The 27,792-nt window shown below is 39.2% G+C and overlaps 1 protein-coding gene across 4 annotated transcripts in view; it reads left to right on the plus strand.

The window, feature by feature from the left end:
* JARID2 (jumonji and AT-rich interaction domain containing 2) overlaps positions 1–27,792 on the plus strand; it is a 215,960-nt gene that overhangs the window by 154,134 nt on the left and 34,034 nt on the right. For all 4 annotated transcript variants that reach the window (XM_027676086.1, XM_027676084.1, XM_027676085.1 and 1 more), the window contains exons 4-6: positions 2,264–2,433; positions 16,325–16,501; positions 25,955–26,184. In XM_027676086.1, coding sequence (XP_027531887.1) covers positions 16,348–16,501; positions 25,955–26,184 — 384 coding nt within the window. In that variant the 5' untranslated portion in view covers positions 2,264–2,433; positions 16,325–16,347. The remainder of the gene's footprint in view (positions 1–2,263; positions 2,434–16,324; positions 16,502–25,954; positions 26,185–27,792) is intronic.

Genomic DNA, 27,792 nt, shown 5'->3' on the forward strand with positions numbered 1-27,792 from the left:
AAGGATGCTAGCAGAGTGTACTTTCAAAGTACAGATAGACCAAAAGTACTTTCAGTTCACTCATTCATTTCACACCTATGTCAAATTTACAAGCCATTCCCTAATCCCCTTTCAGTGCTCTGGGGACTGATAATAGGGATACCGCAAAACGACATGGGTGACTCTTGCTGCAAAGGGTTAATTTTGAACTGTGAAACAGGCTTAACCTTTACTTTTTGGGGTGGTGGTCCTCCTCACTGCTTATTGTTAATCACATGAGATTTGAGCAAGTACAGAGATGAAGAGAGTGGATGGGTGTATGTTTTTAACAGCCCAGCTCATGAAGCACACCAATGGGGAAAAATTGCTATGCAGAAAGCAGGGTTGCTTGCTAACCTTTAGAGTCTGTTTTTTGCTGAGAGAGCATATGTTTTGTGCAGAACAGAAGCCAACACAAAGCGTCTTTCTCTGGCTGCATGTATAGTTTTGGTGATATAAATGTATATGACTGAAATTAAAATCCCATTCATCCTGCATGGGACTCCTCAGTCTTCATGAAGGAATGGGGCTTTGCAAAGCAGTCTGAATAATTTTGAGGAGATACAAGCAGATCTATACAAGACCTTCATTCTGGAAAGATAATTGTTCCTGGATATGAGGAAATATATGTGTTCAATAGTCTTTTAGTTCCAGTTCCCAATTTATAAGCACTGTGATAAAAAAAATTATAAACAGTATGTTATTTTGCCATCAAAGAGATGAAAACAAGCAGTAAGAATGGCTGGTATGTTCTGTTGTTTTGGGAGGTGGGGGTTGGATAATGAGAACATGGACAATTTTATGCAGAATTTAGGGAGAAAATTGCTGAATGTTACTTTTGTTCTCTGTTGTCATTAGGGGTTGTGTGTATATACATACCTACACTGCTGGGATTTTCAATTTTTTTTTTGCTACTTTAGCCACAAAATTGCAAAAGTTTAAAACTTCAGTGACAAACCTCTTCTTATCCAGCTATTCAAGGTTAATAGCCATGAAAAAGAAAAGGTTTGACAATTATGTGTTTCATCTGTACTGAACAATAACCATGCTTTCCTTAAGTCACAACAGTCGAACCTGCAGTGGAGTGACAAGACCCGAGCTTTCCTTCAGCGTTATTTGATATGTTTCAGATTGACGTTATGTAAATACTCTGCTATTAGGGAAGAAAATGACATAAAATTGCATCCTTTCTCAACAAGGTTTTAAGTTCTTTCTGTAGCTTCTCTCTTTTTTGAAGCTGTAATAAAGATCATAATTAGAATCCCACTTGCTTAAGTGAGAAATTAGCATGTTCTTAAATGCTGAGCTGAGCCAGGTTCCTAGCGAGACTCCCTCCAGGTATCTGTCCTGCCCCAAACCGCTTTCCCTCATACCAATTTACATTCTAGACATATTAAAGAAAATCTCATTCATTGCTACCTAGCAGGTAATCAGAGCCTTCAGAAAGGCTTGAAATGATTTGTAGCCTGGGTGCCAAAACCACCTGCAGCCATTCATTTCCTGCAGCCATACCCAGGCATGCTCTAAAACTAATCAGAGGGTGTCAGTCAGGACTGAAGAAATTCACTCCATGCATGTCTTTCATTCTTAAAAATTTACTTAACCCCACTCCAGACCTTCTTGCTTACTGTCCTTCTAGGCTGTGGCCAAGCAAACGAAAATCTGATGGCTTTGACTGGATGTTTCTCTTATCAAAAATACTTTTTCCTAAAGGTTTTGATTTGTTTTTGTAGAACTGAATGCTAACATATATACCTTATCTATTAATATATATTTTTATCATGGAAATAATATTCTAGCAGATTGGTATAAACTAAAACCTTAATGGGGCCAAAATAAACCTAATTCGTAAAATAATTAAAAACAGGAAGCAATGAACCCTAACACTTAACAAAAAAAAAAAAAGAAATTTTCATGGTGCAAAATACAGATTTAATTTCCAAATAAGTGAATGGTAAACTGTAATTTTATCATGTGCAAAAAAACCACTCAGAACATATGAAACAGTAGTCACAGATTTTACAGTCAAGATGTTCCCTTTCTGGTTTTCCAAATTGTAGCAGAAGATACCAAAGAGTAAAACAAATAAAATACTGTCTTCATAATTGACCCAGCTAGGGTTATATTGGTGGGAGATGGATTCAGATCTGTCTCTCTCTTTTTTTTTTAAATGGTGAATTTTTATGTTCTCACTCATCTTGTGAGTTCTGCCTAACAAGCTTTTGACGTGCTCTTGTTTCCACAGGCCAAGGCTGCAAGCACAAAGGAAGTTTGCTCAGTCCCAGCCAAACAGTCCCAGCACAACTCCAATAAAGATAGTGGAGCCGTTGTTACCCCCTCCTGCCACTCAGATTTCTGACCTCTCCAAAAGGAAGCCCAAGACAGAAGATTTTCTCACTTTCCTCTGTCTTCGAGGTAGGTGTCTCGCAGCAGCCTTGGGGGACAGTCTCATTCACAGAACCAGCCGTAGCACCACACACCGACCAGCAGCTCGACAAATGTACTGGTGCTACACTTGAATACATTGTGTGCATTTCAACTCTCAGCAATTTGACTGTATCTGCAGCAGGAGCATTTGAGTTCATGGTTCTAAAGATCATAAAATGAGGCTGGTAATAGTGCAAAAAGAAATTTCTTTTATGCTTGGCTCTCCGTTATCCTGAATGGCTTATTGTCTAGCTCTCTTAAGTCCTCACCATCCTCCTTGTTTTGTCTGACTGTAAACTGAAGGAGTTCTTAACTTGCCTGAGTACTTGTTCCTGCAAGAGGAGAAATCTGGTTGGAAATTCCCCTTCTCTACCTACTCACTGTCCTTTATTGTTCAATCTGAGCAAGGCTTTTCATGTGATGTGGGTGGAGGGGTTGCCATTGTTCTTGACTGCCTCAGGAGCCAGATTGTTCCTGTGGTGATAATTAAAACAGGTGAGCTCCTCCACACTGCAACCCAAGTACAAACGAGGCATCTGAAATTGTAGAGAGAGATACCTGAATTAGCTCATAGTAACAGGTGTCTGAGCCTGGCTGGTGCGTGTCTGTAAGCCTGCACGTCAGACCTGGGGACCCGAGCGTGAGCTACAGTGGACTGTCTGGATTAAGCTAAAGAAGGAGACCTTACCTGAGTTAGTACTGTCCATGGCCCTGTGTGCCAGGTCATCTACTGAAGATAGGATCTTTCAGTTTAATTTCCAAGTTGTCATGTTAGCTCTTGTGGTATGTTTGTCTTCTGGCAGGCGCGCCCCCTCCTTTTAGTCACTGCTCCATCCTTGATGTGCTGGCATGATGTCTCTTGCTGTTGTTTTGTCCCCTTACCTGCTGAAAGGGTGTGAATTTGTTACAGATAGGGTTTGTTGGCAAAAGTCTTACCTAGTGGGTTAAATCTTTCAAAGCTTGTGTTTGAGTTCCCTTTTCCAGTGCTGAGGGTTCTGTCTCATCTGTGAGCAGCAGTGATCAACACAACCCATAGCTTCCTGCTGAGGCTTTCTTACCTTAATGAACTGCGATTTGATTTCTTTTTACTTCTCTTCTGTGAGATTTTAGGCTAGTGGTACCTTTGGACTGGTTGCTAATTTATCCATCTTGATTCACATCTATTACGGAGCCTCCATCCTGTTGGGACTTCTAGTAAAGCGGGTGGGTGGAGGGGGTAGAGGGGGATGATTTACTATCTTTTTTGGTTTTTTAAAGGATTGTGAGGAGCAGAATCTAATGGAGTTTCAAGTGGCATCACGGTCCTCTGAAATTTAATCTGTGTAAATGTATTTCTAATTTAGTGTGTGGTGAGGTTGATCAGTCTGTTGGCAGCATGTCACTGCTGTGATCTGGGCCAACTGCCACAGTTGTTGGTGGGAAGATTCAGATGGGGGTTGTGTGTGTGTGTGTGTGAGCACACATGGCTGCATTCACACACTTGTTTCCACTGCTTGCTAACTAAGCACGAGTTATTTATAGCTTTGAAGGCACTTGCACTTATAGAAAGGAAACCTGTATGGGGGTGTCACTTGTCTCCATTTTTATTTCCTAGTCTCTTAGCATTCTGGTTTAACAATGCAAATGGGAAGCACGAGTACTTTTGTCCTATTCCAGTGCTTCATGTTGTTGTTTTTATTTTTTTTTTAATTTTAATCAATGGCTGTTTGGCTCTTGCACCTGTAATTTTCTTCTTTGTTATTCATCTGTGGCATAATTGATGTTTTGTACTGTCAATTAAGAACTTACAATTCACTCCTAATTTCTTCAGTATGCAGGAGTACTTGTGTATTTCAGACAGCAGATGCATTCAGACAGCAAGATCACAATTACTGTTATATTAAAAGCCACAAGAGAAAATCTGCTCTGAGTGCCACACATGGCACATACATGGTCTGCTTAAACAGTCTGAAGAAAAGCAGAAAGGGGAAGCTGTTGGCTTTGTTTCAGCACCTCCACAAGCTTATTGCTCTATCACCCCAGTAAAAAGCCTAACAAGAGATGGGAGAATCTTCTTGGACATCTGCTACATAGATGCTCCTCTGTGGAGGAGCAGGAGAGTGCTGTGGCTTGGAGGAAGTAGGAATGGGGTTGTTCTGACTGGTATTAACATGGTTCTGGCTTCTGTGCCTGGAATGCTGTGTCCTTCAGAAGGTCCTGGTTGTCTGAGGTTGTGCTCATTTGGCCTCTTGAGAGGTTTAGCTCCAGGTGGTTCTCTCTTTTGATGTGCCCTGTGAAAAAAAAAAGGAAGTGGAAGATGGTACATCCAGCTCCATAAAGGTCTCACAAATGGTTTTTCAGGGCACTGGCAGGCTTAGTTTGGTGCTGTTCTTCTGGTGGTACCTAGTGGAGCTTGGAGAGGGAAGAGACAGCAGCTTATTTAAACCCTGCACAGGGAAGACTTGTGATGTTTTTGGAAGGGCTTTGTTTTGATATGGAACCTCTGTGCTATTATTTATTGAAGTGTTGAGGGATTCAGAATTCTTTGCATGGTGGGACATGTGGTTGTTCTGACTTCTGTCCAGATGCATCTGTCCAGCCCTGGCACTTTCACGATGGAATGTGACATGCAATTGCACAGAAATAAGAGCTCACTGACAGGATTGAAGTTCAACACTTCAAAAATTTTAAGTGTAGTAGTGATAAGATCCAGGACAGTAAATCCCCATGTTTGCTTAATTTAAAGAAAAAAACCCATTAAGTTAGAACTATCTTAGGTCCTAGTCCTTCAAAATGCTCAGGTGATATAGTCCCTGCATTCACAATGAAAGCTTTTTTTCAGCAGGGGAGTCTTCTCCAAGACTGGTGGTAAAGCAGCTCTGTGGTCATGTCTCTGTCCTTGTCCCATCACATCCAGCAGTGTCAGAAGCGTAGTGTAAATTTGTCAGAATTTACAGTGATTCACAAAATCATGAACCCTTAAGTTAGAAAAGACCCTCACGATAGCCAAGTCCAGCCTTTGACCAAATACCACCATGTCAGCATGTACTTTCATTTTTTGTTTTTGAATAGAGAAATTTAAAAATCCCATCGCCACTACAAGTTCACTCTTCATTGCTCTTGTGGGGTTTTTTTTAAGTGGGAGCAGCTGCATTCGATCAGTGATGGAGCAATATTATCATGCAACAGTGTGGAAGAAAGGCCCTTGACATATGTAAGGTCCCATACTAAGGAGAAGTCCCATTTACCTGTCCTGCTACATGTAAGAAAATCTAATGATTCAAATATTTTATGTACCTGCCCCCCTAATTTCAAAGGGAAATAATTTAACCAAGATGACCTGCTTGGTTTCATTATTCAGAATACTAGGGCTGTAGACATATTTTTAATTAGTTTGTTTTTTAAACTCTTGATTCAATAATACAAGGTACTAATTACTTCTTGAAAGGTAATTGGAGCAGAGTGAAAGAGCTGTAACAGTTGATGGATACCTGAGCACCCTGGAATACATCTAATTGACCAGACTTGGCAAGGCTGCCCTGCTTTCTATTATTTTAAAATCCTTCTTTTTAAAAAGTGTGGGTTTTTTTTATTTTATTAAATTGTGACCTAGAATTTCCAACACGAGAAGGAAGGGAATAGCACAGATATCTCTGAAGTGTTTGTCTGCAGTGTTCTTATCTTTAAATAGCTTCTTTGAAGGAGCCCCTATGCCCTTTGCCAGAGGCATAATTAGTATCTTTCAGCAGCGTGTAGATACAAGTGTGTCATCTCTGTGTGGTTGTACAACAGCTTTCACTTTTACTGTATTTTATGCCTCTGATCATATTTTTCTTAATAGCTTCTGTTACAGTGCATTTAAGCTACCTTTGCTCTCTAATTATTTACGGGTTAAAATATTGCGAGTCAAATAATAACGGGTTAAAGGAGGAAGGAAAACAACTCCCTGGGAGCAATAGATCTTTGGCAAAAGTTGATAACAGGAAGACTATGATTAGGAGACTACATTTTAAGAAGTTTTCCCCTGATCAATTTTCTAATTAAGCTGAGCCTCTGGGACTTACATGCTAGAGAATTTCAGGGATTCCTAAATAAAGATGGTTTAATTGAGATCTCACAAATTGAGTTTTCAGGTTCTTCTATTCTGCAAAATGTGTGATTGTTCTTTTTATTTGAGTACTGTGCTGAGTTAATGATCTGATGATTTATTGCAATAGGGCAAAATCAAAATAAAAAATTTCACTATAGCATGTTTGTCTGAACTTCAGTAACTTTTAACTCCCAGTGCTCCAGTCCTCTCACAGTTTGTTTTTAAATAGATATTTTATTCTTTTAAACACCTGTGTTTGGGTGGTAGGCTCAAGGAGCTTTGATCTCAGTCTTCTCCTTTGAGTCTTGATAGGAGAGGTTGAATAGGTGTCAGTTGATACCTGCAGAGATTTTCCTTTACAACCGGAGAGACCCCAAAAGCAAAACTTGCGGGCTCTTGAATTTGGGCATGTTAGAAAACAACTGTATCTTTTAACAAGGCAGAGGATATGTTTGCCTGCTAGTTCAGTGTCAATAGTACACTGTATTTTGAGAGCTGCTGACTGCATCAATCACATTCTTGAAGCACCAGCCTTCCCAGGGAGCACATTGCCACCGTGGAGACATGCTCACCACATCAGAGGAAGCAGATTCAATAGCACAACAAGTTGATTAGGCTGGAAGCAAAGCAATGAAATGCTGACGCTGTCAAAAAAAAAAAAAAAGGGCTTTTTTGCAGTCTGAGTTAGTTTCTATAACTCAAAAATAGTATTACAACACGCAGATGTACAATAATTTGTTGGAAGAAGAATTTTTATTGATTTTGCTGTTCAATCATTTAGTATTTGAAACTAAAATTTTAGAATGGATTGAAAAGACAAGAATAAACTTCAGGGTGTTAAATCTGAATTGCACAAACCATTTAATAAAAATAACTTTGCATTTTGTAACTGTAATCTCACAATTTTTAAGTTCTTTTTTAAAGTTAGGAGTAATATCGAAGTATAGAATATAGGGTATTTCTCATGTGCAACCATTTAGGCCACCTGTGGAATATGCTGCTCTGAACTAACTAGTAAGTAACTCTCATGGTGGTTTAGGACAATTTAATCACTGTTGGCAGGAAGAAGTGATTATGCAGGTTCACAGTGAGCAAGATGTGTAAAGTACACAGAGAGAGCCTGGTGACCACCACCACGGCATTATTCCTTCCCAGGGGAATAGAGTGCTGCTGGAGGGCCAGACCTCTAGGCACATGAAAATGTTATTTCATATCAGTGTGTCCACTGGGAGATTTAAGAGGTGCTGAAGCAAGATAGAGTATCCTGTGTGTAGTACTACAGCTGAATAAAAGTTTTTTCTTGCTCTTCCAGTTTTTGGGTGCCTTTCTGATGTTAATGATTCCAATATCTACCTCTGCAAAAAGCCGCAGGATGAAGTTAACTGACTGAAATGGGAGACTAATCTTGAGGTTTAGCCTTTGTATTTGCCACAGACTCACTCTGAGTCCCTCAGCAAGCTACTTAGTTTTTTGTAAAATGAAGATAAATATTTAAGTCTGTATAAAATCAACCTAGCGGGATGGTGATTATGGATGAGCTACTGGCATAAAGTCTGAGTGCTGCAATGGCGGCAGCAGTTCAAAACCTCACTGCCCAGGTAGACAGTGTAAAGTATTCTGGCAAAGACAATTCCTGCTCTTCATCCCAGCCAGAAAACTGTGAGCCTGCTCCTGTAACCTGTGAATATACCATAAGTTCAGTGTTTCCCCAAAAGACTTATTTTGTGCTAGGAATGGGACCCAGGATCTCTTGGATATAAAACACAGCCCAGTAGCTTTTTGGGAATGGTGGAGGGGAACGTAAAGTTGGGGGTTGAAGTGTATGTGGAAGGGGCTGTTTTTGAGGTACACTGTAAAATCTAGTCAGGTTAGTGGAGGTAAATTGCCTTGAGATTGTTGGATATGAATTGTAGATTTGAGAAGCACTCCTGATTTTTTTAATATTGAGTACTCTATTAGTCTGGTATGTGTTTTGTTAAGTTTGGAAAGTGAACCTTTTTTTTTTCTGCCAGAGTTTCACACATTTCCCCACCCTTACTCCATTTCCCTTGAAAAGGAAAAATTTTCTTTGGCTTTTTGGTTTTAGCTCTACTACTTTGTAGAACAGACTGAGAAGAAATTAGGCTTTATGTTGCTACAGTAGTTGATAAATTAGCCAGAACACTAGGCACCTTGTGATTCGTGCAATGACAGGGGAGGGAAGAGTTTGGGCATCACTGTGTTTGAACTCTGTTTTGTTTCTGTATTTGGGATGGCCTTTTCCTCCCTCTCGCTCAGGCACCAGGGAGCTCCCTCTGGGGTTGTTCCTCACAAGTGAAGTACAATTCCTCTTTCCTTTAGAGTTTATGCAGTTTGTTCTCCTTTAGTCTTACTTGGTAAAACAATCACGAAGTGTGGGCATAAATGACATTTGTTTGCACTTCAGGGACTTGGTGTTGTCCTGCCAAAATGTAATAAGTAGGACATACAACAAATGAGAAGCAGACCCTAAATTTTAAGCATTGAGATGCCAGCAGATCAGGAGCATTTGAGAGGCAAGGTTTTTCCACCTGCATACAGCCGCAAAATGAGGCTGCATGTTGGAGAAGCCAAACCTCTGGACGTGGCTTGTTGTAGGGCTTGACATGCCGTGTATTTATTGGGGCAGACTTAAGTCCCACATACCTTGACCTGCCTTGTGCTTAAATCATTCTGATGTCTTAAATTGTTTTAGGATTTTTCCAAAGCTCATCTAGGTTATGTTTAATTGTTAGGAGGAAAAAAAAAGAGAGGAGCTAGAGGAGGAGTTGGTGTAAATAATTCATGGAGAAGAATCCTCCAATTTTGCAGAAACCACAGCCCAAATTACAGAGAAGGCTCTTGGATTGAGATGATTTTTGTTGTGGTTGTAACATACCAGGGCTTGAATCCTGTCCAGATGAAAACATTTGGTTTGTACTTCAGTAAATATTGCAGTAACACTGCCAGCTAATTCTGAAGAGTAATGAAATAGTATTTTTGGCAAGGCACATGCACTTTCCATACTTCTGATTCCACTCTTCAGATCCAAATTCAGAGGTTTTTTTCATGTGTTTAGTTAGTCCAAGACAAAAGTTAATGTAATTTAATGAGAAACAAAACATATCGTAATTTAGGAGGGAAAACTACACATTCATCAAACAATAATAAAAAAAAACCTTAATAACCTCATTAGTCAAATAAAATGGCTGAAAAAGAGTATAGTTTATTCTATTAATCAGGCACTTGCTGCTGAGGTCAATGCATCTGTGTGTACAGGCTGTGTAAGCATCAGTTCTGCCTACTGGTAGTAGAAAGCCTGAATTTTTCACATGCAAAGGGTAATATCTTTCCAGGAAAACTACTAAAAGCAGCACCATGACTTAAAAAAACATATTTTACTTTGTACTTACTGTTGTATAAGCATCAAATTATTATAACGGAGGACATGAAATACATTTGTCATCCTTTCATATGCATTACACCACACTTTGTGTGTAGTTGTGGTAGTCATTTTTCCTACATAGTTAGGTTTTCTTTTGTGTGGTCACACAATAGGAGGGAAGACAAAAATACTCAAGAGAGAATTTCAATAATGAAACCGTAGATACTGATGGAAACAGTTGCCAAACATACTTCAGATCTAATTTTTTTAAAGAACTGACTGTCCTCCCTTTTTGTAATAACTCATAGCTCATTGTAGCCATGATGAGTGATTCTAAAAAGGACAACTCACCATTAATGATTTTCTCAATATTTGCCACACACAGTGGTATTCTTATCATAGGAGCAGTAATTCATGCTCTCTGGTGAGGAGAGGGTACCTCGGGTTGTGTCAGCTCTCCAAGCTTTCTGTATGGCTTGCAATCCCTTAGTCAGCCATGGAACTTTGTTTAAAAATTGTTAAAAAAGCCATAAAAAATTGTTCAAAATAGCACCATGAGGGCCAGCTTTGGTAATTTGGCCTTTCCCCAGTGACTGGGAGGAGGGGAAGAGGGCTGGGAAGTTCCCTTCAGGTTTCTGCCTGGCTTTGGCATAGCTTTTCTACTCTCTACTGTGAGACTTGTTGAACAAGAAAGGGTGAGTGGCACATGTCCAGATGAGGGCAGCAGGTCGACAGCACTGCCAGACAGATACCTTGTATTGAGCAGCTTTAACAGGAGTGTCCTTCCTGCTTTGCTGTATTTGTTACTATTGAATGTCAGTAATTCTTTCAGTATCTTCTCCTATTGCTTCTGCATCTTGTGTCCATCTGCTAATGTACTACTCACCACTTGCCTCTTTCTGCAGCCCCAGCACATCTGAGCCCCTCCCTTCTTCTGCTCTGCTGCTGCTGCTGCATGCTCTTTCTTACAGCTTACTGCTTCTGCCTTGACTTCTCCTTCCCTCCCAACATTTTTCAATTGCCTCATCCAGATCTTTGCTGATGGCACATGCTTTTGATGCAAAACAAATCAGCTGTCTTGAGGGGAAAAGAAAAGCGTTTAGGAATTGTGTGCCTAGACATCATCAGGACAGAATGTAAAACGTGCAGCTTCTACACGAGATTGGAAACATACTGCATTTAATGTTTTGTTTAATAACATAAAGTGATATATTATGCTACACATTCAATAAGAAAAAGTGTGCATAGAAATTTTCCAAATCTCTTCTTGAGAGCTTGTAACATTACATTACAGTTACAGCTTTATTAATGGACTTTAATTTCCTTAGTCTGGGATTTTAATCTGAATCAGTTCCCTGATCCAATTCACCACATGGCCTCACAAAAAAGTTATACTGCCACGGTTGAGGTGGTGGCACCGGAATAAGAACAAGAGGCCAGATGGAGGTAGATGTTCTGTAGACTGTTTCTGATGCCAAGAAAAATGTCCACACAGCTACTAACAACCTAGATGGTTCCTTGTATGAAATGTCTTCTAAATAAGTGGTGAGAAGTCAAATATAATTTCCAGTTGCCATTAGATTTGCTGAGTGAGCAGGCTTTTCAGGCACCTGCTGATTGGGTACATGGCAAGGTGGGTTCCTCTATGTGGAGGGTTGCTCATGTGCTTTCCCTAGGTGCTGCAGGGCTCCTCCCCTGCTCTCCCCCTTCATCCACTGCAATGCCTGTGGTAGCAGCTGCCTGCACAACTTGGGGGCTCCCAGCACAGAAGGAGACTTGTAAAATTCAATACAGCCACAGGCTCTCATAACCCTTTCACAGATTTTTCTGCTGTTTTCTTGGGGATGGAAAGCGAGGAAATGGGGAATTATATACCTAGAGTACTGAGACTTGGCAGGCACCACCTCCCAGGCCCAGATGTTGCCCTCTATCTGGAGCACTGCAGCTCTTCTCTTTTGCTGTTGGTTATTGATTAAATTCTAATGTCACTCTTTAGGTTGCCCTCAGTAGGCTTTGAGAATCATACTTTGGTGCTAGTGAGGGCAAGAAGAAGAGGAGGAATGATACTTCACTCTTGTTGCCTGGCTGGCAAATATGTGCAAGAAGGACCCAGCATAGCTGCCCTGTGGGTTTCTATTGCTGAGTGCATCCAGGCAAAGACAAAAACATGCAGAATAGTGTTCTGTAAAGTTAAAATATCAAGGAAACGCCTACAACTGTATGTTCTGTTCATATGTGTGTATGTATGCCTCTGGTGAACCTGCATTTTTCCTTATTCTCATACCATTTCGGAGGGCTGTCATACATAATTTTCATTGTAAAACATACATCATTTTCATGATAAATATCTGTTCTACATGGAGAAACCTGAGAGCAACAACTCTGAACTGTAAGGAAAACCACCATGTTCTTAACTTGTGACGAAGACAGGCCAGACTTATGAGGAAGGGCAATATATTTTAGTTGACCAACTGATACAGTTGGAAAAAACAAACCAGCTTTTGAGTGCACATTCTTCGCATCTCCAGTGGTCTTGACCATTCATGGCTACAGTAACAGTACTTAGTATTGTTTATATTAGCTTTGAGTAATAAATGGGGTCCCCTGTAGAGATAGGCTGTGGCATCATGTGCACATCCTGTCTGGTCTCAGAGACGATGAGGCATATTTAGGACAGGAATCATTATTATAATAAAGAAGGTGAGTGATCACATAGCTTCCTCTCTTTACAGTGCAGCTTTGCTCATATGAGTTTCATTAGTTCTTCAGTCATGAGGTCAGAGTATTATTTCTATAAGAGGAGTTTTGGGTGAGGGTTCTTAGCTCTTATTTTGGTGTAAACCAGCAATGCACATAAACCATTCACAAGTTAGGTGTTGTCTCATAAACATAATTGTCTTTCTTTTAGTTTGAATGAAATCACAGTATGCTTACAGCCTTGTCTTCCCTTCAGTTTGCTCATAAAGGGAATTTGTAGTATCTTGAGCTTGAACAGCCTGTTTCAATATTTTAAATCAGTGTTTTCTCAGCCTTTTGGACGTTTAGATACATAGCCTTAAAGTGAAAATGGTTTTAACCAGTTTAACACATAGTTGTGAACAAATTATTTGAGGCTATTCCAGAACTGAAATCATATTATAAAAGATGATGATAAAAATAGTTTTAATATAAAATGTAAGCAAGAAAACTCAGAGCTTTTAGATTTCTTTCAGTGTCTTCCATCCGTAACAACGCTTAAATAGAACAAAAATGTGCAAGTCCAGACTTTTTTTCTTTCCTTCTGTTTGGCAAGTCAAGTTTAATAAATATGTAGGAAAAGCTGATGAGAAGGAGGGGAGGAGACCCAGACTGAACGCCAGCTTTTCTCCAAGGTCTCATATTGCAGAGCACTTAGATCAATAAAAAGAGGGTTAGCAGGACTCTCCTGTGTTATTGGATGTTGCTAGTCTAATTTCTCTGGAAATATACTTCCCGAACAGTCCCAGCTGTCCCAGGAATGCAGTTTAACCATTGTTGTTCATAGTTCTTGATGGGAAAGAATTAAAAAATGTCATTCTGACAGAAGATTTATACACTGAGATTACAACAATTGAATACCAAGAGTTAGGTGAACTTCGTGCCTGCTCTCAGACTTGGTAGGACTCTCCCTCCTTTCTAAGCAGAATGACAGAGCACTATATTTTATTCTGTGCTTTAATAAAAAGGGAAAAAAAAAGATTGCTGCTGTAATAACAACATTTGCATTGCAGATGATACTTTTTTTGGTGGTTGCTCTTGAAAGCTACTGCCAAAAAAGCTTTGGATTGTAGGGAAGATGAAGCTTAGACATCAGACACTCTATCTAGTCTCCTATTTTAGTGTCTCAGAAGGATAAATTTTCTGACTGTTTCTCTAATTATAATAGGGAGATTTCAGTCTGTGTTTGAATCTAATTTTGAGGGTTCCTAACAGTGAGTTTCTTTTATGCCATCATTTGTCAATGCATTGATGATGTCAGACTTCAGATTCTGCTAAGAACTGATGCACTTGTGTCCAGCTTCTGAATCCATACTACACATAGGGTACCTAGATGGAAGAAAAAAACAATTTATTTTTTAGGCAGCACTATCTTAGAGTAACTGTTTTAGAGTCTTCTAGTTAGTTACTGTTGAGACTTAAACTCCTCTCTGAGCAGAAGAATTAATGTGCCTGTGCCTTTCACCACCTTTTACCTGCTATGGTTAATTGCTCTGAGTGTGCCAAAAAGTTCTGGGCTTGCATAAAAAATGTGAAGATTTTTTGTTTCTGTAAGTTTCTACAGCTTCCATGCCATGAAATACGTCAGCAGTCTTAATTTGATCATTAGTCTATATAAATATGAAGGTTGTGGCATGCAAAAGCCTTTCCCCCTAGAATTGCCATATGTGTCCATACGTTTATGACTAGGTTGGATGGATTAATATGTACACTGTTTCAGCGGGGAAGAATCATCATGCCCTCGGTGCTGCTGTAGTGTTTCTCATAGCTGTCCAAGGGCCACCACTCATGCACAGCACAGGATGCTGGTGAGGAGTTTCTCTCTGCTTCTCCCAGAGGCAGCCACAGTTCCAAAGGGGCTCTTATAGAGGCCAAGAGCAAAGGTCTTTACAGGTGGGGGTTAAGCCCCACAGAGCCGCTCATTCACTTCCCCTCAGTGGGATGGAGGAGAGATTTGGATGGGTCAAACTAAGAAAACTCATGGGTTGAGATAAAAACAGTTTAATACATAAAGCAAAAGCTGCAAGCAAAGCCAAACAAGGAAGTCGCTACTTACCATTGGCAGACAGGTGTTCAGCCATGCCCAGGAAATCAGGGCTCCATCACATATTAATGGTTGCTTGGAAAGACAAATACTGTAACTCTGATTGTCTCCCCCTCCTTCATCCTTCTTTCCCCAGCTTTTATTGCTGAGAGTGATGTCATATGCTCTGGAATATCTGTTTGGCTAGTTGGGCTCAGCTGTCCTGGCTGTGTCCCCTCCCAAATTCTTGTGCACCCCAGCTGCTTGCTGGCAGAGCAGCATAAAAAATAAGGGCAAAAAATGCCTCAACACTGTGCAAGCACTGCTCAGCAATGGCTAAAACATCCCATTGTTATCAACCTCGTTTCCAGCACAAATCCAAAACATAGCCCCATTCCAGCTACTATGAGGAAAATTAACTCCATCCCTATCAAAACCAGTATAGTTAGGAAAGGATGATTCATCGCAGAAACAACCCATCCCAGTTTTTGTGCCGTATTTAGGTATCCGTTCATTAAAATGTAATTTTTATAGTTACAAGTATTTTGTACAAAGCTGGTGGGAGCAGAAAATACGCAACCCCCAAAAAAGCTTTAGTTAGTTGTTGGCAATGGTAACAGCAACAGTTCAAAACCAAACAAAACACAGAATTGCAGTTTTGAAGAGCTTGAAGCTAGAAGTGCTTCCTAAGGAAGCACCAGCCAAATAGCCACTACCTTGCGTTGTTGGTCTGTAGCCCAGTTCTCTTTGTCTTTTTGTTTTATTTAGCTACAGGAAAATAACTAACTGAAGCAATGAGTTGCCATTATCCACGTCTGTTGACTCTATTTTTTCCCTTTCTTTACCAAAAATTCTTTCCTTGGGAGTAAGTAGAAGGCTCCTAGGGCATGTGTCCCTCCAGGGGATAGACAGAAGACTCATTTTGAATAGAATGATATTGGGCACAAGAGAAAGTGTCCATTAGTTGTCAGCAGTATTTGTACATTTAAAAATCATGGGAGTATCATGGGAAGTAATCAAGAGAAGCAACATCCTCAAGAGGAGCACACAGGGAATCAGGAGCCCTTTGCTCTTTTCTCTCCTTTGCCAGGAATCTGCTAGGCAAATAAGCATCTCAATGTCTCGGTTTTTCTCTTTGTTTCATACTGCAGAATACTGCAAAATATTGTGTGCAGTACTGTAGAGGTCTTCAAAGCATTGTGAAGTTTAAATGCTAATGCTTTATTGTAATGATAACCTAAAAATATTGCCATGGTGCAGATTGTTTTTTTGTTCTTTTTTCTTCTGTTTGGAAAAGCTGTAAGCTTCTAGTTGTGTGTTAAGACTTCAGTAAGGCACTTGAGCATGCATTTGAAATTAAGCATGTGCATTAGTCCTTTTCCTGAATACACAAAGCTATTAATTAGGGCTTATAGCAAGACTGTTTGATTGTCTGAAGTATGAATAGAATGTGCTTGAGGGGGGGAGAACCCGCTTTTCACATGCGTATCCTGTTGGTAAAAACTAATAAATAAAAACCCTCTAGTTAGTCATGCACTAGTGTGACCTTCCATCTCTGAGTCCCTCTCTTCCCTTGCTATGCATGACACTAAAGTAGGTTATGATCAATATGGTTAGTGCAGTAAGTGAATGTAATGATGCTGATGGGCCATTTCTTTATAATGATCAGGTTCTCCAGCCCTGCCCAGCAACATGGTATATTTTGGAAGCTCTCAGGATGATGAGGATGAAGAAGAGGAGGAGGAGGAGACAGAAGACACAAAAACAGCCACAAACAATGCTTCATCATCATGCCAGTCAACCCCTAGGAAAGGAAAAACGCATAAACAAGTACCAAATGGGCAAGGTAGGTCCTAAATAGTGCTGTTCTCCTACACCCCTAGTAAAGACATATATGAGCTGAATGTGCTCAATCCTTCTCTGTTCTTCTGTATCTGAGTGAAAAAGTGATGGAGTGAGACGTAGCGTTAGCATCGTGTGCCTTAACCTGTTTCTTTTAACAGTCTGAACTCTATGGCAGAACTATAACTGCAGGGCTGGAATTATACACACACACACACACACACACACATACATACATATCTATCTATCTATCTATCTATCTATCTATCTATTTATCTCAATGCGGGAGTCTCTTCTCCGTGTAACAAGCGATAGGACCAGAGGAAATGGCCTCAATTTGTGCCAGGCAGGGTTTAGATTGGATATTAGGAAGAATTTCTTCACTGAAAGGGTTGTCAAGGCTGCCCAGGGAAGTGGTTGAGTCACTATCCCTGGAGGTATTTAAAAGTCGTGTAGATATGACATTTGGGGACATAGTTTAGTGGTGAACTTGGCTGTGTTAGGTTTACAGTTGGACTTGAGGATCTTAAAGGTCTTTTCCAGCCTAAGCAATCCTATGATTCTGTGAGATAGATAGATAGACAGATAGATATATATGCATACACAGACGTATACTGGAGTTATACACACATACACATATATGTATAGACACACAGTCAGTCACTCTGGCTTTTTTGTGAATAACATTTAATTTAAAATAATTTTATTTTATCAAAGCTAAATAAATTACAAGCCTCCAAAAGTGATATCAAAATGCATGTCACGGGCAACACTTAATTTTTCACATGCAGTATTGAGACCACAATTGCAGTCAGTTAAGATATTACATTCATGTTCTTGATTGAAAGATTTTATGGAAAAAACTTTTTCAAGTCAGTTATTTCTTTGCAAATCAGTAAAAGCTGCATTCATTACACAGTGTGTCATGTCCTTGTGCCATGTCCTTGTGTCATGTCCTTGCGCCATATCTTGAAAAATGGATCACCTAGCATAGAATGGAAGACCTAAAAACCATGCTGAAAATTTTAAGCCTGCTGTAATGCTCCACTGTAATGCCAGCATCCTGTGTGTTGTGGTTCTCTCTCCAGCAAGAGGTCTGGTATCATAATAACTCTTTGCCATCTCTGCTTGACATAATTTCAAAATGTAGCCTGCGCTCTCTGTTCCCTTTTTTGGTATTAGTTTACCATGAAAATCTTTCTTTCTAGTGACCGCCCCTTCAGCTCTTCCCCTTTTAGAAGGAGGACTGAGAGGAAGGTCTCTCTACAGTGCACTTTTTGAGAGATGATTGTGACCTGTGCTTGCTTTTTTTTTTGTTCATTCATGCTACTCTGCTCTGAAGAAGAGATTAGTAGATCCCAATTACTTCACTGTGCTAATCCTCATCTCCACTTTTCAAAAGGGAGTTTTCTATAAAAGGGTGCCTTTGTTACATACGGCAGAATTTTTTTCATGACTGTGTCTGAATCTGGTTTTATTGCACACTAAAGCTCAAAAACTCACTTTTTGCGAACAATTTGTGGAGAATTGCGTGTGGATGTTATGTCTAAGAGCATTTCAGCTGTCAGCTGTGACCAGGAGCTTTAGTGCTGTACTAGCCATAGATCAAAACTTGGCACTTAGGATTGATTTGTAAATAAACCCCCCAGAATAACAGGCACGAAACTCTACATATGGAAAATGAGATTGCATGTAACAGAACTGCTCCCTTAGAGTTTTAAATGTGATATATCATTACAAAAGGAGCTCATCATGTTCCTTGAGAATGTCCCAGATGGCAGACACTTTGAAATTAGCTCAAAACTGGAGACACCTGAAATCTTAATTGGGGGTAAGTAAAGGCAAACATAATGAGCCATCTAATGGCTTCATAATCTTTATCAATATAGATCAGAATGAGAGTGAATGAAGCTGCTACTTTAATAGAGCTGCAAAAGACCTTTATAAAATACATAGGAGACAATGTGAGATGTTTTGACAAAGGTGACGAAACAGAAATTCCCAGAGAAGGCAGCTGCTGCTTCTTCGTCATTGTAATTTCTTTTTTTCTTCTTCTCTCTCTTTTTTTTAATTAAAATTTCCTTACCCAGGGGTGTTCCCATTTTTCAGTGTCTGTTATGTTGGTTGACAGCCAATAGTATTTTTGTTTCATGTGAATAAAGTAGGTTCTGGTTCATGTGTGTCTGTTTTAAATGAGACCACACACAAAGGCAGACCAGGGACGGGAGCAGCAAATGAACTTAATCTAGCGTGAGAGTCTATTTTTAATGAATTAAAGTCTTTTGTTTTTAATATACAATGTGTAGTCAAGCACTTTGGACCTGAAAATGCTAAGCATTTGCTATGACATACAACAACAAAGGTCCAGAGCTTGATTAATGTTATTAGACAGTGTCAAATGATTGCTTTCTACTAAATGGGGGCCAGAACAACTTTTCTGGGCAAAGTCATTTGTCAATATCCTCTTCTGATCCCAATATTGGGCATTATTAAGGTTGCACACCAAACTGTTTGTTATAACCAAGCCTGTTGAGACACCTTTTGGGCAGCTAACTCAATCGAGAACGCCCAAGTATGAATGGGAAGCACGTATAACACGTGGCATAGCTTGCTGCACAAGATGTAATTAGCTCAACTGACTTGTTGCCTTCCAACCTTACTCCTTACATAGATATATTTAAAGCATTGAATTGTTACCTGTACCTTTTCATCCTCTTTTCATAGTACTTCTGATTTGCTGCACACATATCCAGCTGTTAAAGAGCAAAGTAAAATGTTTGGCAGGAGAAGTGTTTTCCCCTGCATTCATAGGAGTGTGTAAAAGGATATATAACAATGTGCAAGTCTTTCCAGGGAGGTACATATCCCTGCTGCTCAGAGGAAATTCCAAGTTGTAGGTAAGAGGGTAGGCTTAGGTCTCTGTTCCTTTAAAACTAATTCTTTGAATTCCTCACAACCAAATAAATCCTAGTTTGATTTCATTCTGTGGCACAGTGGAAGATTTTCTCTTCAGGCTCCTGAAGAAAAATATTTGCAGGTGCCAAATGTTTTTCTAGGCAGGCTGTGTTAGAGAGCTGGAAGATGCAGTTAGGGAGTTGTTGGGTTATCAGTCCCATCACAAGAGCAAAAGAGGATAGGCATTACGCTACTTGAAAGGGCTTGTGGATTGGAAAAGTGCCTCAGGAGGAGCAGTGTACACAGATACAGTTGCATAGACAACTTTGAAATTGTATGCAGCAGGCTACAGTTCCTCTAATAATGGTTGGCTAATTCTCTCAAGAGGAATGATTGCAGAATTAGATGTTTCTCACACCAGCACAGCAGCTCAAAGGAGGAGAGAAGGCACATCTGGGCCAGCATACCTGGGAAAGTCCTGTTTGTCTTTGGATGCCTGACACAGACAACTAAGTTCTAATTTACATCTAGGAAAACAGAATTAGCCATCGTCACTTGTAACCGGACTTCTGCATGAAGGTAAATCTGGTCTCCTTAACTGGAACAAACCAGCTCCAGTGTGCCAGAAAACCTACTGGGTCAGAAATGGTTACTGGTTCATGCTGTGTTTTGTGAACATGGTGAGATAAAAACTTCTCTGCATGACTTTTGGCTGAAATGAGCAGGGGAGAAAATTGTATAGGCCTTTTTTATTTTCCCTCTTGGGGCTCAAATTTCAAAACAGATCTGGCAGTAGCACATAGTAAGCAGGCATTGCTAGAAATACTATACTCTGCTTTAGTGCTTACTCACCAGAAACACAGAAGAATGTTTCACTTCTCAATTTGCAATGGATAATTTAGCAGAGTAATTTCCTTACATGTGTAGTAGTACAAAGAAGATGCAGGAAATGATCGTAGATAGCTTTTTTCTTATTTCAGGATAGAGTTCAATGCAGTGTTTGTATATTTTGGGCTTAAATGGCATATATTTTACATACATTACTGTTTGAGTGTGTTGTGAGAAAATTTTAATTTGTGGTTGCAATTCTTTATTTAGTTTTGTTTTTAACTAAATTTGGTATGTGTGGGTGGGTGCATAAGACAGAGGCTTAGGCTTATGCATATTTTTTAGTGAAATAAATCTGGAAGTGGTAAACATTTATAAGAAAAATATTTTTTGCATCCAGCTAAAATGCAGAATGAGAAAATTTCAGGCAGAATGCTACAATAGTTAATGGGTAGGCAATTATTTTGATGATTTACAGCCTTTTGTTGAAATACCATGGAACCAGTAATTGTTGCAATAAACATTTTTTCACATTTAATTTTTCTGCAAAAATATGTAACACGAAAATTACCCGGTTTGCGGTAATTTACATATTTAAATATGCAAATCAGGCACAACACATTTGGGGATTTGTGGATTTTCAGTAGCTAGATGTATGACCTGTGGAGAAGAATAGGGGAGAGCTGGAAGTTGCTCAGAAAAAAAATTGAATTGTTATCCTGGTGCGAGACTCCTGGTAACAGACAGACACTTCTTGTATGGACTTGCTGCTTAGTGAGTGACCCTTTTGATGTTGTTTGTGTCGTAATGGTTAGGTGAGAGTAATGAATTTGTGCTGAGACACTTGGTATTGAATTTTTGCAAACAGTGGCATAGTGTCTCATACCAATAGCTCTGCTCCCACTGGCCTAATATATTCCTGTGAGTGTAGGGTTTCAACTGTGTTATTGATGTTGTCAAAAAGAAATTCAGTGTTACCTATCTGCCATGGTTCTCCTGTTTGACTTCTATTAGCATGCAGCTATGGAAATTTTGTCGCGGTGTTGTCCGCTGAGAAACTGCATTGTGTCGCATTAGGACTTCTGGAGAAGTGCAGAAAGAGCAGTACCACATGTTTTCATATGATGTTGTGTTGGCCTTTTCTTCTGAAGTATGCCTTTGCTCCTGACTCTGAGTGGGTAGATCATGTTGAGGGGCTCCAGAAGACAGCTTCTTTCTCTGGAAATGGTGTATAGAAGTCTGAACATACCCAACATTTAAGGAAAACAGTTGGCATTATTAAAATACTGTGTTTTATGGAAGTAGATGATTGTTTTAGTTCCTTTGGGAGGGGAAAAGAATTATTGCCTGGGTCCTTTAACTCAGTTTGAGAGCCACATAAATGTTTTCACAGTGACTTAAAACTGAATTAAAGCCAGAGCAAGAATGTTTTTGTACAGTAACGGATACTTAATGCCAGAAAGTTGATTAATATTACATCTCTTCCCAAACACGATCTATGTAACAACATGAGGTTTGCATTGGAATAGCTGTCTCGGGTTCACAATATTGGCAAGGCTCCCTTTTTGCCTTCTAAAAACAAAACTTCTCCCTTTCACTCTTATCTTCCCTCTCTGTTTTGGATGGTTTTATGAATGCGCAATCACTTGCTTTATGGAGCACAAGATCTGCAACATGCAGCATATGTGTACATGTATGGTTCACATGCCTTCATCTTCCAGATGCTGGCATACAGCAGAAGGGTTGAGTACTCTTCTGTCCATGTTAAACTTCCCCAGTTATCCTAAGTATAAAGCATATCAAGTGCAGGAATAATCTCCAGGAGGGCTTGGGAAAGAAAGCTTTGCCCATGGAGTCAACAGTTGTCTGAACCTAGTCCAGTAAGTAATTCTGCTGCTTACACAGTGAAAGCCTGATTACTGTACGTATTATAAATTAGCTTCTGAAAGGCTGGCTGGCTGTATCCTGTAAAATGTTTGTGTGCAAATTAATTTGTAGGAATACTTCTGAAAATTGCTGAAAACATGTTATGTTTATTGCTCACTACAGGGTCAATTCCTGTAGTAAATGCTTAGTTAATCTGTAGTAATTGAACACATCTGTGGCTTTCCTTGACCAAAAATTTTTTTAAACGTTGTTATAGCTGCACCTAGTCCACACAAGATTTGCAGTTTGCATTGGTTTTTGTAGAGATTCTTTATCACAGTTTCAAATGAGATACCCTGAAGTCCCTGTACAGGATCCTGCGTGAATATTGGTGCCGGGGGTCTAGTTCCCCCGATGCAGAGAGCACTGTGATGCATCCAATGGGAACACGCCTGCCATAAGGTTCTCCTCTACTGCCATAAATTGTATCAGTGGTTTAAAAACTCCCAGTGCTTGTGAGTTGTGAATGTAGTGGTTCAGTTTCTTTGCGTTTGATCATCACTGCTAACCGAAAGGTCCACAAGTATTTCACTCCGGGACTCTTATTGTTTCAGTTTAATAATAATAATAATTGCTTTGGAGGAGGAGCATTTTGAGAATAAGCTTTCAGGTGGATTTATTCTATTTGGAGTGTCTGAACACTAATAATTTACTTGCACTTTTAATTATGTGTTAGTAGTGCTCTTACCTTTAACTAAAAGCTGTTCTGGAAATACGGAATTGGTTAAGGTAGCATAAAATAATCATAATTCAAGAGTACAAATGATTTCTGCTTCAGGAATGTTAGTTTCACCACTCATGTGGGTTAGACTTTTTTTTCCTGTCTATTTTTAATGAAATTATTGCTTCAAGGATGAAACCTTTGTCAACTACACTCTAGCAAGGAAATAAAGGGAGCAGAACATTGGATATTGCGCCTGTCAGAGTTATCACTAACATGGGAGATTGTAGCTGGGATATACATGCATCTGGGGTTAGTAAAGCATAAGGTTACATCTTTTCTAATTTTCAGAGTGCTTCAGAAATATTTAAAAGCTGTCAGATGTGAAGGAGAATGCAATTTGCTGCATAAGAAGACACAAAAGAATTAGTAATAATTTCATTGTTTAATCTGATTTGGTCTCAGAGTTTTATTTTATTTATTGCAGAGTTTTGGGGGTTTACTGTTTCTCTTGAGAAGTGGGTGTTTCTGTTTTATCATCAGTTACTCTTCAACAATGAGATTTCTTGGGGGGGATTTTTGGTCTTTCCTGATGGTTTCATCTTTTCACTGAACCATCTTACTTTCTGTACTGTACCAAATATCTTATTGTCTAAATAACTTGCTTCAACATTTTTAGTCAGATGAGAACAAAATCACAGTCTTGGGGATTCCCCCTCCCTTAAATGCTTGGCTTGTGGTAGTGTTTTGTAATTACCCAAGTGAACATTTTGATACTTGTTCACATAATATGTTTGTAAATTTTTCAGAACTTACTATTGCAGAAGGGTTTTATACCCATTTATCTGGATATAGCAGTTAACTCGGTGTTGGAAGAAACAAACACTGATTTTTATAGGAACTGATACCATCTACTGTTTAACTAGAGACAGCTGGGCTAGAACTGTTTTGCATCTACATCTCCTTTTATTGTGTTTTCAGACTTAAAGCTTTTTGAGCTTTTCTTGTGAGACTGAACATTTTTTCTCTCCTGTTTTTCTCTTCTGCCTTTCAAGAATCTTACAAATTAAGACAAAAGATAATTACTCAGAGGGTAAAACTGGCAGGGTTCCCACGACACTTAAAATTAATGAGCTGTTGCATATAAAATATACCTTGTCTCATGTTCACTTTTTTTTGTGTGTGTGAACCATAGAAGTGCGTAATTTGGCTTTTTGGCTGTGTTTTCTGTTTTAGTAATCTCAGGTTTATAAAGTGGCAACTGATTACAGAAAACTAATCTCTCTGACTTAATGTTTCCGTAGGAGCAGATCAGTATATACAATGTGTTCCCTCCAAAGGAAGATATCACTCGCAATGATAAAATACATATTAACAAAGCTGCCATTGGTTGTTTGTGCTATGTCTTATTAAAAATAAATAGTTGTGCTTTGTGCATCTGTCGTGCCTTCCATCTGATGTGAGAACTCCTTACAAAGGAGGATAAATGTATTGTCATGTACTTCCTGATAGGGGTTGGCAATTATTATCAGTTCCATCACTAGAAATGAGACACGAAGGGTTATGCGACTTTCATTGAAATCCCCGAGAAATCCTTGGCTGGCTGGGGCAGCTCCAGTTGTTCCTGAGCTCATGAGTTGCAGAGCCATGGGGAAATTTGCAGTGACTTCACTGCCGACAGCTTTTCTCTCATTCTTACTCTGTTTATGCAATGGGGAAGGAAGAGAGGAAGAAAAGCAATTGCAATTTTTTCTTTTTTACATAATCTGCTTCAACACTTGTGACTGACTGAATAAGTGACCTGAAAATCAAATTTGTCAGTAGTTTGCTGGAGTTTCAGCTGTTGGAGGTGCTGTGGGAAGCTAGATAGCTGGTTGGGAGGATTTGGAGGTAGGTGTCTACTCAGAAGCAGCTTAGCTGCCCCTCTTCTGTCCAGCAGGATTGTTGAGTTTTTTTATTACTACCGTTACTGCTGCTACTACTCATTTACAAAATGAGATAAGAAGGTATGTTATTGTCATGTTTAGTGACAGAAGAAGGCTTTCGTTTCACAGGAAAACAGTAATTTAATTCATTTATTTACTATTCCCAAACAGATGGTGTGTGTTGTATGTAATAAAAAAGATTTTTACATACTTGTGCTATTAAGTATTTATGAAGTTTCCTATTTACATCCTTTCCTAAACCATGGCAAAAAAAAAAGCAGAGGTAGAAATCAAGAGTAGATGAGTAGAAGACAGGAGGGCACCTGCCATTGTGGGTGTTGGATCATAAGCCTTGTGGACGTCTGTCAAGTGCTTCGCTGAAGAGGGGGCATCACTCACATGAATTTCTCACATTTTTGATTAAAAAACAGATGAATATGATGTGGGGGTTTTTTAACCTCAGTTTTTCATCTTCCCTGACAACAAAAGAGCAGTGACTATTCTTAAATAAATTCAGCAGAGGGACAGGAAAAAACTTGCTTGTATACATTCGCATAATATTTATTGTATAAAAAATAATGGTTTCTGTTCCATGCTTTCTTATCCCTTCACTTCATTAGAAGGCTGCAGTGCTCAGCTTACGTCCCAGCATTACTTTATATGACACATTCCAAAATGGTTTTAGTATTCTCCTTTCTTTGGAGAAGTACCTTTTTCTATTTGCAGTTTTCTGCTATAGGCAAACTGCTGTCAGTTTGATTCAGCAGTTTGGATATTGATGAAAACAAAACATGCTTTTTCATGGAACGTTTCCTTTCCTCTACACTGGTGTAAAAATAAATCTCTTTTCTGTTTAGGTTATATTTAGAATTCACTCACTGCGATAGCAAAAAAAGATAAAACTGTCATAAATAAAAATAAAACTCATAATTCTAAATTTAGGTCAATCAAAACAATAATATACCTTGTATGTTTTAATTTGGCTATTGAAGATAATGTGTGTTAACAAGCAAAGGAAATATTTTAGTAAATCTGCTCATATAAAGAAATATGCAAAATAGTGCTTAGATTACTGATTTAACTTTAAATATAAGAAGACATTTACTAAATATCCAACACTGAGAGCAGAGAAAGTTGGGATGTTTTGAATGAAGTGTTTGGTCTTGTATATTTTTTTTGTTCTCTTTTTTTTCCTCAGTAACCTGATTTTCTCTCTTCTCAGTTTTCAATGGGTCCAGCAAATCATCGAAGGAGAAAGAACCTGCTCAGAAACACAAAAGCAAAGAGGCCACACCAGGGAAGGAGAGGAACAGCGAACATAAGGCTGAGAGTCGAAAAGACCAGGCTGCTGCTAATCACCATCCTACTACAAACACTGGCTCCTCTACGAAAGGGCTCACTGCTAACAACCACCACACTCTTCATAGATCGGCTCAGGACTTAAGGAAACAGGTAATGAATTGTACTCTACTGTGAACACATGCGAAACACAGGCTTTTAAGGTTCTAAATTCCTTTATCCACTGCTTTGTCTAGATTGAGCATGGGAATCCTTAAAAGCATGCTCTGGAGACATCAGGGAGTTAATTTTCAGTGAAAGAGAAAAAAAGAAGGAAAAAAGAAAAGTATACATATGTGGGAAGTCAATATTATAAAGCATGCTTTACAACCCTGTCTTTACATATACATATGTAAAGTATATACATATGAAAGAGTAAAGTTCACATCACTATTTATGAAACCTCTCTGACTGGCACTCTTGCTGGCCTCCACGCTGACAATGCCAAGGCTGGCAGCATGTGGAAGAGCGAACTGCTTTTGTGTACGGCTGGTCTGCTTGGGTTATCTCGGAGGCTCACCGGCATTGTAAGAGAATCTCATATTGCACTTGGGTGCTTTGTCTTGCATATGGGCAGCACAAACATTGGGGTCTGGGGAAAAAAACATTTTGCCCAATGCATAAAGAAGTTGCTCCAGAATATTGCCTCTTTCACAGTGGATATACCAGGTGGGAGAAATTTTTTGATTCATGTTCCTAGGTTGAAAGCTAGCAAAAAAAAATCAGCAAGAGATTTGTTTCAACCCAACTTGATTTCTGGTGTGGAAGTTTAGCAGACCAGTCTTTCAGCGCTTGTGACTGGCATTTGGACAGGATTTGTCTTCATCTATTTTTGATGATGGGTCAAAGGGCTCCTAAAATAGCAGCTGTCAAATAAGATTTTACAAAAGACTTTCAAAATCCCCAGTTAGTGTCCTTATTCAGTCTGGGGCTGGGTTAGCAGAATACCCGCTCTACTGCAATGCAGTACAGAAAGCTTGCTGCACTTACTCCTTTTAAGTTTTTTTGGTTTATTTGGTTACTTCTCAATGGGCCAATTAGAGACAGTCTTTATTTGCTGGTATCTAAAGGTTTTTCTTCTAAGTAGGCTGACCTTGCCTGGTTCTTTATGCACCATGGCAATTTTCCCTTATCTAGTCATCAGCTTGAATGTCTGTCTTCTTTTGCATCCTTTTGGATTTCTTTTTTGTGTTTGCCAGCATCGTATAGTCTTTGCTGCGACATGCTCTGTCATGAGCTCTTTGTGTTGAACAAGTTTCGCAAAATGTAAGGATGCACATCTTAATTCTTTTAACTTACTGGAACACTTGTGTGAAATGCTTTTAAGTTGTATCATCAAAGTCTGAATGGTTAAAATTTTTGTGAAAGTCAACTGCTGTCACTTGTGAAGATAGTTCTGAAAGGAAAAAGACAGATGTAGAACAATTTGTCCACCATCCAAGTGGTTTTGCTTTGTAGAGTATTAGATGTTGTCAATTGTGCTACGCAAAATGGAGAAAAATTTTAAAGCAATGCAGTACAACCAACAGTCACACCACACACACCCCCCTCACAAAGGGTGGTCCTCAAGCTTCAGAAAATAAGGGGATTGTAAGTCGAGATGATAATTTTTTTCTTTTTTTTTCATAAAAGAAGGTTAGGCAGCTAAATTTTCTTCTGTAACCCACAGTAGCATAAGTACTTCCTTACCAATTTTAATGAAAATGTGTCTCTAACTAATTA

The sequence above is a fragment of the Neopelma chrysocephalum genome, unplaced genomic scaffold (genome assembly GCF_003984885.1).
Source record: "Neopelma chrysocephalum unplaced genomic scaffold, ASM398488v2 Primary Assembly neopelma1_26, whole genome shotgun sequence".
NCBI lineage: Eukaryota > Metazoa > Chordata > Aves > Passeriformes > Pipridae > Neopelma > Neopelma chrysocephalum.